At 43.9% G+C, this 14,347-nt stretch overlaps 1 protein-coding gene across 2 annotated transcripts in view; it reads left to right on the top strand.

Moving 5' to 3' along the window:
- Nucleotides 1-14,347, top strand: part of LOC139550725 (contactin-associated protein-like 2) — a 96,554-nt gene that overhangs the window by 40,290 nt on the left and 41,917 nt on the right. For both annotated transcript variants that reach the window (XM_071361823.1, XM_071361822.1), the window contains exons 5-7: nt 1,014-1,217; nt 1,684-1,868; nt 2,670-2,813. In XM_071361823.1, coding sequence (XP_071217924.1) covers nt 1,014-1,217; nt 1,684-1,868; nt 2,670-2,813 — 533 coding nt within the window. The remainder of the gene's footprint in view (nt 1-1,013; nt 1,218-1,683; nt 1,869-2,669; nt 2,814-14,347) is intronic.

Genomic DNA, 14,347 nt, shown 5'->3' with positions numbered 1-14,347 from the left:
ACGAAAATCAGACAGAAGACAAGAGGTCTTCTGTACTAATTGCTAACTGGCGTGCTCTGAACAACTGTGTGTAAGCATAACTAAGGAAGTGTAGCTGAAGTGTAGTTTCGTCGGATGGAGGAACCCATAGCTGTATGGATATGTGCAAAACTGCTACAGTAAATGTATATTTTATATTTGAAGAATTCTTTCTCACTGATGAACGATAAGGTCATATGTTTCAAAAGCCGTACAGCAGCGATGATTGTTGAAATTTCTAAACTTTAAAACAGGATCGGGATTGTAGTTAACATGAGCCAGTCGGAGACGAAGCTAATGGCTGAACATTTTAGGGAGAAGTGAGAATGCCGCCTAGAGCTTTCGAGAGCTAACTAAGTGGTTAGCTTCTTCCAAAATCAAGCTTCACTTGGTAACAGCAGGGAATCCCCTCCTAAATCAAGAGCCTCGCTGTCTAATATTTGTTTTGTGCTTGTGAGTAGCATTTTTTAGTTACTTGTATAACTTTATGAGCTGGGATGTCGTAATACTTTAGGTCAGATGCACTAAATGCACTCATTAGCATTTAGATAGCATTCTCTATGGGATTTTAGCATGTACTTTTTAGCATAGCTAATCTTCGGATTACAGAGTCAGTGGTGTTTGAAAATAGCGTCCCTTGCTTGTGTTCAGTGCCGGTATTACCGGATATCCCGATATGGCACAAGGTCAGTATGAAGGTATGACAATCTGGATACTGCCCAAGCTTACTTTGCAGCCATGGTTATATGTATTAGAGACAAAGTAATTTCTCCCGCAGTTGTTCTTTTCCTCCAATTAGAAAAAGAGAAATCCGTATAAGCTGCCTCACCTTTTTGACATTGCTTGTGATTGCATTAGGTGATCTCTAAAGGACAATAGGTTCTTCTCATTAACACTCATATTACCTTTTATGTCAAAAGCCTTGACACAGGACAGTAGAGGTATTTGAGGGGATATTAAGCTCTGTAACCTTTATCACTGTTCGGTGACCTCAGGGGCGGATGTGATCAACTTCGAAGGTCAGGGTGTGATCTCCTACCGCTTCAAGATGAAGAAGATGAAGATCTTGAAGGACGTCATCTCCCTGAAGTTTAAGACCACGGCCAGTAACGGTGTGCTCCTGCACGGGGAGGGACAGCAGGGAGACTATATCAGCCTGGAGCTGAAGAGATCCAAACTACTTCTCATGATCAACCTGGGTAATGGACCATTATCTTATCCTGTCTATGGGATATCTGTGTGCATCCCAAATGGCACCCTATTCCTTATTTAGTGCTCTACTTTAGATCAGGTCCATAGTGCTCTGGTCAAAAATAGTGCACGATATAGGGAACAGAGTGCCATATGGACGCACACCTACTGTAGTGTACTGTAGTCACTGATAATATAGCTTCTTATGGCAACTACTTACGGCAGTTGATGAAACTTGATACAATTCCTGCATATTTGCTAATATGACTGGCCCTTATGCATTAATCATCTTCAGTTTTTATTTGATGGATTTCAGTAATGGTTGTTGTCAGAAAGATAATTATTCATCACAGTAGCCTACACAAATTAGCATTTGTAAAATGTTATCGCACTATGTCAGACTGTTGTTTATAGGAAAAATGTCGCCTTAAGCATTTTCTTGAATTCAATCTGTTTATGTCTTGTAAACTTCAGGCAGCAATCAGTATGGCTCCATCCTCGGGCACACCTCCGTGACAAGCGGAAGTTTATTGGATGATGACCATTGGCACTCTGTAATTATCGAGCGTTACCGACGGAATGTCAACTTTACCCTGGATCGCCACACGCAGCACTTCCGCACCAACGGTGAATTTGATCATCTTGACCTGGACTATGAGGTAGGCCACAGTTTTATTGTGTATTGTCTTAGTGGTTACTCTTTTTGCTTCCCTCCCTATCAGGGTTGGGGTCAATTCCATTAAAATATCAGTCAATTCAGGAAGTACACTGAAATTAAAATTTTCTTCAGTGCTTTTCAATTAGGAAAATCTGAAATTTGAATATGATTTACTTTCTAAATTAACAGGAATTTTTATGACCCCAATCCTATATAGTTTGTATATTGTCTTGGTTAATTTCTCCATCCATTCCTATAAAATTGTATTGTATATTGTCATTGGTGCGTTTCTACACCCCTCCCAATAAAGTTGTATTGTATATTGTTCTGGTTCATTTCCTCACATACCTCCCTATCTCTACAAGGAGAGGGGATATGAGAGATTATTTAATTAGATCCTTTGGCTCCTGTGAGTCAGGTTACTCAGAGGTCTGTGTGAAGATGTGTTAGTTCACAGATGCCAAATCGGAGCAAGCTCTCTCTGTACTGCGGCTCCCCTGTGTGTACAAAGCTCAGCTTTTAGGTTTGTCTGTGTAATTATCGGTGTGCGATACCGAAGGAAATTACTTTGGCTCCGCAGGGAAAGAGAAGGAAAAAAACACAACACCATACATACATTCATTATAAAGTGGAGATTAATGCAATCAGGCACAAGTGAAAACCAATATACTCTCTGAAGGGATGTATGCTGCTGTATTGATTTGATTCAAAGCGACAAATTGCTCTGAGGTGTGGCTCCTGCTGCAGAGCCTCTTCAAATAATACTTGACCCCTTTTCCTCTTCTCCTTCTGTGTCCTCTAGATCAGTTTTGGAGGCATGCCCTTCTCTGCCAAGCTCAGCTCGGGAGGCAGGGAGAACTTTGTTGGCTGCATGGAGGGCATCACCTACAACGGAGATAACATTACCAACCTGGTCAAGAGGAAGAAAATTGATACTTCAAGTTTTGTAAGAACCTTTCTCTGTCATGTTTTGTACATCTGAGTAGCATCTTTTCTAGGTGGTTTGTGATTCACTGGTATACCTTGAAAACATAAACGGTAGGAACAGCCATGTATTTGTGATTACTTACTTGGAAAGTCCAGTGTTGCAACACCTCACTTAAATATAATGATCCTTTTTCACTGAGGCACTACAATAAAACAATATAGTGCATCTCAGTACACTCACTGTAGTATAAATCAGAAGAGAAGAAACTCTTACCTTGTGGTGATTATGACAGAAAACAAATTAATTTCTTAGAAGTCATCCTATATGGAAACATTTTTAAAGTATTTTTAGCTAACTATTTAAGGATACATGTGAAATATTTTAAATTGGCCAAATAATGTATAAAATCATTTTCATTCATACATTTTAAATAAATTACAACAGATATTATGGAATGTATTTAAAGGCCTAGTGCAGTCAAAAATGTTTTGTATATATTTCAATACTATGAGGTCGGAATAATATTGTGAAAATGTGACTGACCGGCTCGATTCGGTCTTATGTAGCAACATTTTAAATTGTGTTTTTTACATTGGATAAAAGTAGAGACTCCAAGCTAGAAAATTGTATATCATACACCACAGTTGAGGAACAATGGGAAAGTAATTCTGCTTTGAAAGTTGACAAACTTGTAACCTCACTTTTGAGAAAATGGCCATTTAATTTTTTGGTGAACCACTTCTTTCTCTACACTCATTCAGCATCGTTCACACCCTCTTAAGCCTTAGCCCCACCAATCTCTTTAAGGATTCACATGTGAACAACCAAAGATTTCAAGGCTGGCTAAAGGCTGGTTTATTTTTTTATTTTTTCACCTTTATTTAACCAGGTAGGCTAGTTGAGAACAAGTTCTCATTTACAACTGCGACCTGGCCAAGATAAAGCAAAGCAGTGCGACACAAACAACAACACAGTTACACATGGAATAAACAAACATACAGTCAATAATACAATAGAACAAGTCTATATACAATGTGTGCAAATGAGGTAGGACAAGTGAGGTAAGGCAATAAACAGGCCATAGTGGCGAAATAATTACAATATAGCAATTAAACACTGGAGTGATGGATGTGCAGAAGATGAGTGTGCAAGTAGAGATACTGGGGTGCAAAGGAGCAAAATAAATAACAGTATAGGGATCAGGTAGTTGGATGGGCTATTTACAGATGAGCTATGTACAGGTGCAGTGATCTGTGAGCTGCTCTGACAGCTGACGCTTAAAGCTAGTGAGGGAGATATGAATCTCCAGCTACAGTGATTTTTGCAGTTCGTTCCAGTCATTGGCAGCAGAGAACTGGAAGGAAAGGCGGCCGAAGGAGGAATTGGCTTTGGGGGTGACCAGTGAAATATACCTGCTGGAGCGCGTGCTACGGGTGGGTGCTGCTATGGTGACCAGTGAGCTGAGATAAGGCGCGACTTTACCGAGCAGAGACTTGTAGATGACCTGGAGCCAGTGGGTTTGGCGACGAATATGAAGCGAGGGCCAGCCAACGAGCGTATACAGGTTGCAGTGGTGGGTAGTATATGGGGCTTTGGTGACAAAACGGATGGCACTGTGATAGACTGCATCCAATTTGCTGAGTAGAGTGTTGGAGGCTATTTTGTAAATGACATCGCCAAAGTCAAGGATCGGTAGGATAGTCAGTTTTACGAGGGTATGTTTGGCAGCATTTGTTACGAAATAGGAAGCCAATTCTAGATTTAATTTGGGATTTTAGATGCTTATTGTGAGTCTGGAAGGAGAGTTTACAGTCTAACCAGACACCTAGGTATTTGTAGTTGTCCACATACTGTAAGTCAGAACCGTTCAGAGTAGTGATGCTGGACGGGCGGGCAGGTGTGTGCAGCGATCGGTTGAAGAGAATGCATTTAGTTTTACTTGCATTTAAGAGCAGTTGGAGGCCACAGAAGGAGAGTTGTATGGCATTGAAGCTCATCTGGAGGTTAGTTAACACAGTGTCCAAAGAAGGCCCAGAAGTATACAGAATGGTGTCGTCTGCGTAGAGGTGGATCAGAGAATCACCAGCAGCAAGAGCGACATCATTGATGTATACAGAGAAAAGAGTCGGCCCGAGGATTGAACCCTGTGGCACCAAAATAGAGACTGCCAGAGGTCCGGACAACAAGCCCTCCGATTTGACACACTGAACTCTGTCTGAGAAGGTGGAACAAACTCCCTCACGACGCCAGGTCAGCGGAGTCAATCACCACCTTCCGGAGACACCTGAAACCCCACCTCTTTAAGGAATACCTAGGATAGGATAAAGTAATCCTTCTAACCCCCCCCCCCCCCCCCCCTTAAAAGAGTTAGATGCACTATTGTAAAGTGGTTGTTCCACTGGATATCATAAGGTGAATGCACCAATTTGTAAGTCGCTCTGGATAAGAGCGTCTGCTAAATGACTTAAATGTAAATGTAAATGTAAGTAGTTGGGGAACCAGGCGAGGCAGTCATTTGAGAAACCAAGGCTGTTGAGTCTGCCGATAAGAATGTGGTGATTGACAGAGTCGAAACCCTTGGCCAGGTCGATGAATACAGCTGCACAGTATTGTCTCTTATCGGTGGCGGTTATGATATCGTTTAGGACCTTAGGCGTGGCTGAGGTGCACCCATGACCAGCTCGGAAACCAGATTGCATAGTGGAGAAGAAACGGTGGGATTCGAAATGGTCGGTGATCTTTTTGTTAACTTGGCTTTCGAAGACCTTAGAAAGGCAGGGTAGGATATATATAGGTCTGTAGCAGTTTGGGTCTAGAGTGTCTCCCCTTTGAAGAGGGGGATGACCGCAGCAGCTTTTCAATCTTTGGGGATCTGACAAAATAAAATACAATTTTATTTGTCACATACACATGGTTAGCAGATGTTAATGCGAGTGTAGTGAAATGCTTGTGCTTCTAGTTCCGACAATGCAGTAATATCCAACGAGTAATCTAACCTAAGAATTTCACAACAATTACCTTATACACACAAGTGTAAAGGCATAAATAAGAATATGTACACAAAAAATTAATATATGAATGAGTGATGGAATAGAACGGCATAGGCAAGATGCAGTGGATGGTATAGAGTATAGTATATACATATGATATGAGTAATGTTAGGTATGTAAACATTATATGAAGTGGCATTGTTTAAAGTGTTAAAGTGGCTAGTGCTACAATTATTACATTAATTTTTCCAGTGGCTGGAGTTGAGTCAGTTGGCAGCAGCCACTCAATGTTAGTGGTGGCTGTTTAACAGTCTGATGGCCTTGAGATAGAAGCTGTTTTTCAGTCTCTCGGTCCCTGCTTTGATGTACATGTACTGACCTTGCCTTCTGGATGATAGCGAGGTGAACCGGCAGTGGCTCGGGTGGTTGTTGTCCTTGATGATCTTTTTGGCCTTCCTGTGACATCGGGTGGTGTAGGTGTCCTGGAGGGCAGGTAGTTTGCCCCCGGTGATTCGTTGTGCAGACATCACTACCCTCTGGAGAGCCTTACGGTTATGGGCAGAGCAGTTGCCGTACCAGGCGGTGATACAGCCCGACAGGATGCTCTCGATTGTGCATCTGTAAAGGTTTGTGTGTTTTTCGTGACGAGCCGAATTTCTTCAGTGTCCTGAGGTTGAAGAGGCGCTGCTGCGCCTTCTTCACCACGCTATCTGTGTGGTTGGAGCATTTCAGGTTGTCCGTGATGTGTACGCTGAGGAACTTAAAACTTTCTACCCCTAGGGGAGTGCTCCCTCTGCTGTTTCCTGAAGTCCACAATCATCTCCTTTGTTTTGTTGACGTTGAGTGTGAGGTTATTTTCCTGACACCACACTCCGAGGGCCCTCACCTCCTCCCTGTCGGCCGTCTCGTCGTTGTTGGTAATCAAGCCTACCACTGTAGTGTCATCTGCAAACTTGATGATTGAGTTGGAGGTGTGCATGGCCACGCAGTCGTGGGTGAACAGGGATTACAGGAGAGGGCTGAGAACGCACCCTTGTGGGGCCCCAGTGTTGAGGATCAGCGGGGTGGAGATGTTGTTACCTACCCTCACCACCTGGGGGGCGGCCCGTCAGGAAGTTCAGGACCTAGTTGCACAGGGCGGGGTCGAGACCCAGGGTCTCGAGCTTAATGACGAGTTTGGAGGGTACTATGGTGTTAAATGCTGAGCTGTAGTCGATGAACAGCATTCTTACATAGGTATTCCTCTTGTTCAGATGGGTTAGGGCAGTGTGCAGTGTGATTGCGTCGTCTCTGGATCTATTGGGGCGGTTAGCAAATTGGAGTGGGTCTAGGGTGTCAGGTAGGGTGGAGGTGATATGGTCCTTGACTAGTCTCTCAAAGCACTTCATGATGACGGAAGTGAGTGCTATGGGGCAGTAGTCATTTAGCGCAGTTACCTTAGCTTTCTTGGGAACAGGAACAATGGTGGCCCTCTTGAAGCATGTGGGGACAGCAGACTGGGATAAGGATTGATTGAATATGTCCGTAAACACACCAGCCAGCTGGTCTGCGCATGCTCTGAGGACGTGGCTGGGGATGCCGTCTGGGCCTGCAGCCTTGCGAACGTTGACACGTTTAAATGTTTTGCTCACGTCGGCTGCAGTGAAGGACAGCCCGCAGGTTCCGGTAGCGGTCCGTGTCAGTGGCACTGTGTTGTCCTCAAAGCGAGCAAAGAAGTTGTTTAGTCTGTCTGGGAGCAAGACATCCTGGTCCGCGACGGGGCTGGTTTTCCTTTTATAGCCCGTGATTGACTGTAGACCCTGCCACATACCTCTCGTGTCTGAGCCGTTGAATTGTGACTACTTTGTCTCTATACTGACGCTTAGCTTGTTTGATGGCCTTGCGGAGGGAATAGCTACACTGTTTGTATTCGGTCATGTTTCCGGTCACCTTGCCTTGATTTAAAAGCAATGGTTCGCGCTTTCAGTTTTGCGCGAATGCTGCCATCAATCCACGGTTTCTGGTTTGGGAATGTTTTAATAGACGCTGTGGGTACGACATCGCCGATGCACTTGCTAATAAACCCGCTCACCGAATCAGCGTATCAATGTTGTTGATGAATACCAACTGAGCAGGTGAGCAGAAGGACTTGAGTTCCTGTATGTTGTTATGATCACACCACATCATCGTTAATCATAAGGCATACACCCCCGCACTTCTTCTTACCAGAAAGATGCTTGTTTCTGTCGGCGCGATGCGTGAAGAAACCAGCTGGCTGTACCGACTCCGATAGCGTGTCTCGAGTGAGCCATGTTTCCGTGAAACAAAGAACGTCACTTTGATATCTCTCTGGAAGGCTACCCTTGCATGGATTTCGTCTACCTTGTTGTCAAGAGACTGGACATTGGCAAGTATTATGCTCGGGAGCGGTGTGCGATGTGCCCGTCTACGGAGCCTGACCAGAAGACTGCTCCGTCTGCCCCTTCTACGGTGTTTTGTTTTGGGTCGCCGGCTGGGATCCGATCCATTGTCCTGGGTGGTGGGCAAATCAGAGGATCCGCTTCGGGAAAGTCGTATTCCTGGTCGTAATGTTGGTGAGTTGACGTTGCTCTTATATCCAATAGTTCCTCCCGACTGTATGTAATGAAACCTAAGATTACCTGGGGTAGCAATGTAAGAAATAACACATAAAAAAACAAAATACTGCATAGTTTCCTAGGAACGCAAAGCGAGGCGGCCATCTCTGTCGGCGCCGGAAGTTCTTGGGGCGTCGGAAGTTCGGGTTGAACGAAAGAGTTTGAACAGGCTAGTAATAGGGGTTGCAACAATTTCGGATAATTTTAGAAAGAGGGTCCAGATTGTCTAGCTTGGCTGATTTGTAGGGGTCCAGATTTTGCAGTTCTTTCAGAACATCAGCTATCTGGATTTGGGTGAAGGAGAAATGGGGGAGGCTTGGGCAAGTTGCTGTGGGGGGAGCAGGGCTGTTGACCGGGGTAGGGGTAGCCAGGTGGAAAGCATGGCCAGCTGTAGAAAAATGCTTATTAAAATTCTTAATTATCGTGGATTTATCGGTGGTGACAGTGTTTCCTATCCTCAGTGCAGTGGGCAGCCGGGAGGAGGTGCTCTTATTCTCCATGGACTTTACAGTGTCCCAGAACTTTTTGGAGTTTGTGCTACAGGATGCACATTTCTGTTTGAAAAAGCTAGCCTTTGCGTTCCTAACTACCTGTGTATATTGGTTCCTAACTTCCCTGAAAAGTTGCATATTGCAGGGATATTCGATTCTAATGCAGTACGCCACAGGATGTTTTTGTGCTGGTCAAGGGCAGTTAGGTCTGGAGTGACCCAGGGGCTATATCTGTTCCTGGTTCTACATTTTTTGAATGGGGCGTGCTTATTTAAGATGGTGAGGAAAGCACTTTTAAAGAATAACCAGGCATCCTCTACTGACGGGATGAGGTCAATATCCTTTCAAGATACCCGGGCCAGGTCGATTAGAAAGGCCTGCTCGCTGAAGTGTTTTAGGGAGCGTTTGGCAGTGATGAGGAGTGGTCGTTTGACCGCAGACCCATTATGGACGCAGGCAGTGATCGCTGAGATCCTGGTTGAAGACAGCAGAGGTGTATTTGGAGGGCAGGTTGGTTAGGATAATATCTATGAGGGTGCCCGTGTTTACGGATTTGGGGTTGTACCTGGTAGGTTCATTGATAATTTGTGTGCGATTGAGGGCATCAAGCTTAGATTGTAGGATGGCCGGGGTGTTAAGCGTGTCCCAGTTTAGTTCACCTAACAGCACAAGCTCTGAAGATAGATGGGGGGCAATCAATTCACATATGAATTGAGTCCAGGGCACAGCAGGGGGCAAAAGGTGGTCTATAGCAAGCGGCAACGGTGAGAGATTTGTTTCTGGAAAGGTGGATTTTTAAATGTAGAAGCTCAAATTGTTTGGGCACAGACCTGGATAGTAAGACAGAACTCTGCAGGCTATCTCTGCAGTAGATTGCAACTCCGCCCCCTTTGGCAGTTCTATCTTGTAGGAAAATGTTGTAGTTAGGAATGGAAATTTCAGGGTTTTTGGTGGTCTTCCTAAGCCATGAATCAGACACGGCTAGGACATCCGGGTTGGCAGAGTGTGCTAAGGCAATGAGTAAAACAAACTTAGGGAGGAGGCTTCTAATGTTAACATGCATGAAACCAAGGCTTTTAGGGTTACAGAAGTCAACAAATGAGAGTGCCTGGGGAGTGGGAGTGGAGCTAGGCACTGCAGGGCCTGGATTAACCTCTACATCACCAGAGGAACAGATGAGGAGTAGGATAAGGGTACGGCTAAAGGCTTTAAGAACTGGTCGTCTAGTACGTTCGGAACAGAGAGTAAAAGGAGCAGGTTTCTGGGCACGGTAGAATAGATTCAAGGCATAATGTACAGACAAAGGTATGGTAGGATGTGAATACAGTTGAGGTAAACCTATGCATGGAGTGACAATGAGAGAGATATTGTCTCTAGAAACATCATTTAAACCAGGTGAGGTCACCGCATGTGTGGGAGTTGGAACTAAAGGGTTAGCGAGGGCGTATTGAGCAGGGCTAGAAGCGCTACAGTGAAATAAGGCAATAATTACTCACCAAAACTGCAATGGACAAGGCATATTGACATTAGGGAGAGGCATGTGTAGCCGAGTGATCATAGGGGTCCAGTGAGTGGCTCAGGCGGCCGGTGACACGGCGATTCAGGCAGCTAGCGGGCCGGGGCTAGTAAACTAGCAGAAGGGCCTTAGAGGGACGTCGCGACGGAAGAAATACGGGTGTGTTCGTAAATTCAGTCTGGAGGGCCAGAGTGTGCTCTGGGCTTTTGTAAACTCAGAGCATTGTCGGATTGTCAGTTTGTAAATTCAGAGCATTTTGCTCTCGGAGCGTTCAGAGCGCACACTGGACTCACACTCTCTGGCCGAGGAGTAGGTTTTATCCGAGCGTTCTGACCAAACAGCAGTCAAGCACCCAAGCTAACTGGCTAACGTTGGCTACTTCCAGACACAAACATTTTACTCACCCTAGCAGAGCTGGTTAGGCTGTTTTTATGTTATCCAGAGCGTTGGTGACTGTAACTGTGCTGCTGGCAACAATTGAATTATGCTTTTTTTGCCAACGTTTACTGACACCGGCCATATTCAACGGGTGTTGAGCGTTCGTGACTTCATCAGTTATTCTGCGCTCTAGCACACTCAGACAAGAGTGCTCTGAAATCGGAGTAGATAGCCAGAGCAAATTTATCAGCTACGTCTATCGACAGTTTTTTAAAAATGTATGTTTATTTAACCTTTTATTTAACTAGGCAAGTCAGTTAAGAACAAATTATTGTTTACAATGACGTCCAGATGGTCATCTGAATCAGGGTTAGTTTGGAGGCTGGAGTGAAAGAGGAGCTATTATGATAGGGAAACCAAGTCTAGATTTAACCTTAGCCTGCAGCTTTGATATGTGTTGAGAGAAGGACAGTGTACCAGCTAGCCATACTCCCTCTAGCTATAAACCCTTAGACGTATTTATCACACGGATGGGGAGAGCGGTATTCTTCTTACCAAACCACATGGCCTTTGTTTTGGAGGTGTTGAGAACAAGGTTAAGGGCAGAGAAAGCTTGTTGGAGATGAAGAAAGCTTTTTTGTAGAGCGTTTAGAATAAAATCTGGAGAGGGGCCAGCTGAGTATAAGACTGTATCATCTGTATATAAATGGATGAAAGAGCTTCCTACTGCCTGAGCTATGTTATTGATGTACATTGAGAAGAGCGTGGGGCCTAGTACCGCGCATTGGGGTACTCCCTTGGTGACCGGTAGTGGCTGAGACAGCAGATGTTCTGATTGTCTACACTGCACTCTTTGAGAGAGGTAGTTAGCAAACCAGGCCAAAGACCTCTCAGAGACACCAATACTCCTTAGCTGGGCCACAAGAATGGAATGGTCTACCGCAGTGGTTCCCAAACTTTTTATAGTCCCGTACCCCTTCAAACATTCAACCTCCAGCTGCGTACCCCCTCTACCACCAGGGTCAGCGCACTCTCAAATGCTGTTTTTTGCCATCATTGTAAACCTGCCACACACACACACACACTATATGATACATTTATTAAACATTCGAATGAGTGTGAGTTTTTGTCACAACCCGGCTCGTGGGAAGTGACAAAGAGCTCTTATAGAACCAGGGCACAAATAATGATATAATAATAATCAATAATTTTGCTCTTTATTTAACCATCTTACATATGAAACTGAAAATTGTGAATAACTCACCACAGGTTAATGAGAAGGGTGTGCTTGAAAGGATGCACATAACTCTGCAATGTTGGGTTGTATTGGAGAGTCTGTCTTAAATCATTTTCCACGCACAGTCTGTGCCTGTATTTAATTTTCATGCTAGTGAGGCCGAGAATTCACTCTTACATAGGTACGTGGTTGCAAAGGGCATCACTGTCTTAACAGCGCGATTTGCCAAGGCAGGATACTCTGAGCGCAGCCCTAACCAGAAATCTGTCACTGGCTTCTGATTAAATACAATTTTCACAGAACCGCTTGTTGCAATTTCGGTGGGGCTCTCTTGTTCAGATATTGGTAAGTGGACTGGAGGCAGGGCATGAAAGGGATAACGAATCCAGTTGTTTGTCTCATCTGTTTCGGGAAGGTACCTGCGTAATTGCGCAACCAAATAACTCAGGTGCTTCGCTATATCACATTTGACATTCTGTAAACTTGAGTTCATTTGCACACAAAAAAAATCATACAATGATGGAAAGACCTGTGTGTTGTCCTTCTCCAACTTCTTAATCATAGCCTCAATTTTGTCCACCACATTGAATATAGTTGCGTAGAGTCCCTGTAATCCTAGATTCAGATCATTCAGGTGAGAGAAAACATCACCCAGATAGGCCAGTCATGTGAGAAACTTGTCATCATGCAAGCGGTCAGACAAGTGAAAATTATGGTCAGTAAAGAAAACTTTAAGCTCGTCTCTCAATTCAAGGAACCGTGTCAATACTTTGCCCCTTGATAACCAGCGCATGTTGTGAAAGCGTTACATGGTCTCTGCCCATATCATTGCATAGTGCAGAAAATACACGAAAGTTCAGGGGCCTTGCTTTAACAAAGTTAACCATTTTCACTGTAGTGTCCAAAACATCTTTCAAGCTGTCATACATTCCCTTGTCAGCAAGAGCCTCTCGGTGGATGCTGCAGTGTACCCAAGTGGTGTCAGGAGCAACTGCTTGCACGGACGTTACCACTCCACTATGTCTCCTTGTCATGGCTTTTGCGCCATCAGTACAGATACCAACATGAGCAACAGCTACGTTTGGCTACATACGGACCGTTAGTGGATTTCCCGCGAGAGAGTAACGGTTAATGTGATTGGATGTTAATTATTTGACTAGGCTACTGTCACGAGAATTTTCACTCCCAATGATAATAACAATCAATCAATAGCTTTGACCAATCCCTGAGGTTTGTAAGACCATGGGTTTAATAATAATTAGTCAACGACTCAGCTTATGCAAAAGGCTAGTACAGTTTCTTCAGAGAACGTTCTAAAGTCCATTATACAAAGACATCCATTTTATAGCTGCGCACATACTTCCACACAAACAGTAGATATCCTACGCACATACATACACACGAACAGTAGGCGAGTTGTATCCACTGTTTATCACTACCAAGCCGGCAGTTCCATTCCCCCGAGATTAGAGAAACCTTGAGAAGTACTCCCTATGCTATCATAAATTCCTTAGAGGCCTAGCCAGGTCAGTCCAAACACAGTTTCAATTGTTCTTCGGTATTTTCCTAGGCACCCACATCCAAGTTCAAATCCTAAGCTACGCCTTGCTCAGACAGTCTGTGTTTTTCCACTATACAGATACATTGTTTAACTTCTTGCCGCACGGATCCCTTTAGCGGGATCATTTTCGTAAACAACCGCTGAATTGCAGAGTGCCAAATTAAATTTAAAAAATATATATATTTATAATCATGAAATCACAAGTGAAATATACCAAAACACAGCTTAGCTTGTTGTTAATCTACCTATCGTGTCAGATTTTGAAAATATGCTTTACAGCGAAAGCAATCCAAGCGTTTGTGAGTTTATCAATCACTATACAAAACAGTAAGAACAACTAGCCTCAAATTAGCTTGGTCACGAAAGTCAGAAAAGCAATAAAATTAATCGCTTACCTTTGATAATCTTCGGATGTTTGCACTCACGAGACTCCCAGTTACACAATAAATGTTATTTTTGTTCGATAAAGAATAGTTTTATAACCAAAAACCGCCATTTGGTTTGCGCGTTATGTTCAGAAAACCACAGGCTCGTTCCGGTCCTGAAAGGCAGACGAAAATTCCAAAAAGTATCTGCAATGTTCGTAGAAACATGTCAAACGTTTTTTATAATCAATCCACAGGTTGTTTTTAACATACATAATCGATAATATTTCAACCGGACGGTAACCTATTCAATACTACAGAGAAAGAAAATGTTGAGCTACATCTCTCGCGCGCAGGAACTAATCAAAGGACACCTGACGCGTTTTGAAAAATCTCGCT

Source organism: Salvelinus alpinus, chromosome 23 (genome assembly GCF_045679555.1).
Source record: "Salvelinus alpinus chromosome 23, SLU_Salpinus.1, whole genome shotgun sequence".
Taxonomy (NCBI): Eukaryota; Metazoa; Chordata; class Actinopteri; order Salmoniformes; family Salmonidae; genus Salvelinus; species Salvelinus alpinus.
Note: the sequence above shows the minus strand (reverse complement) of the source record. Positions and strands in the feature narration are given on the sequence as shown.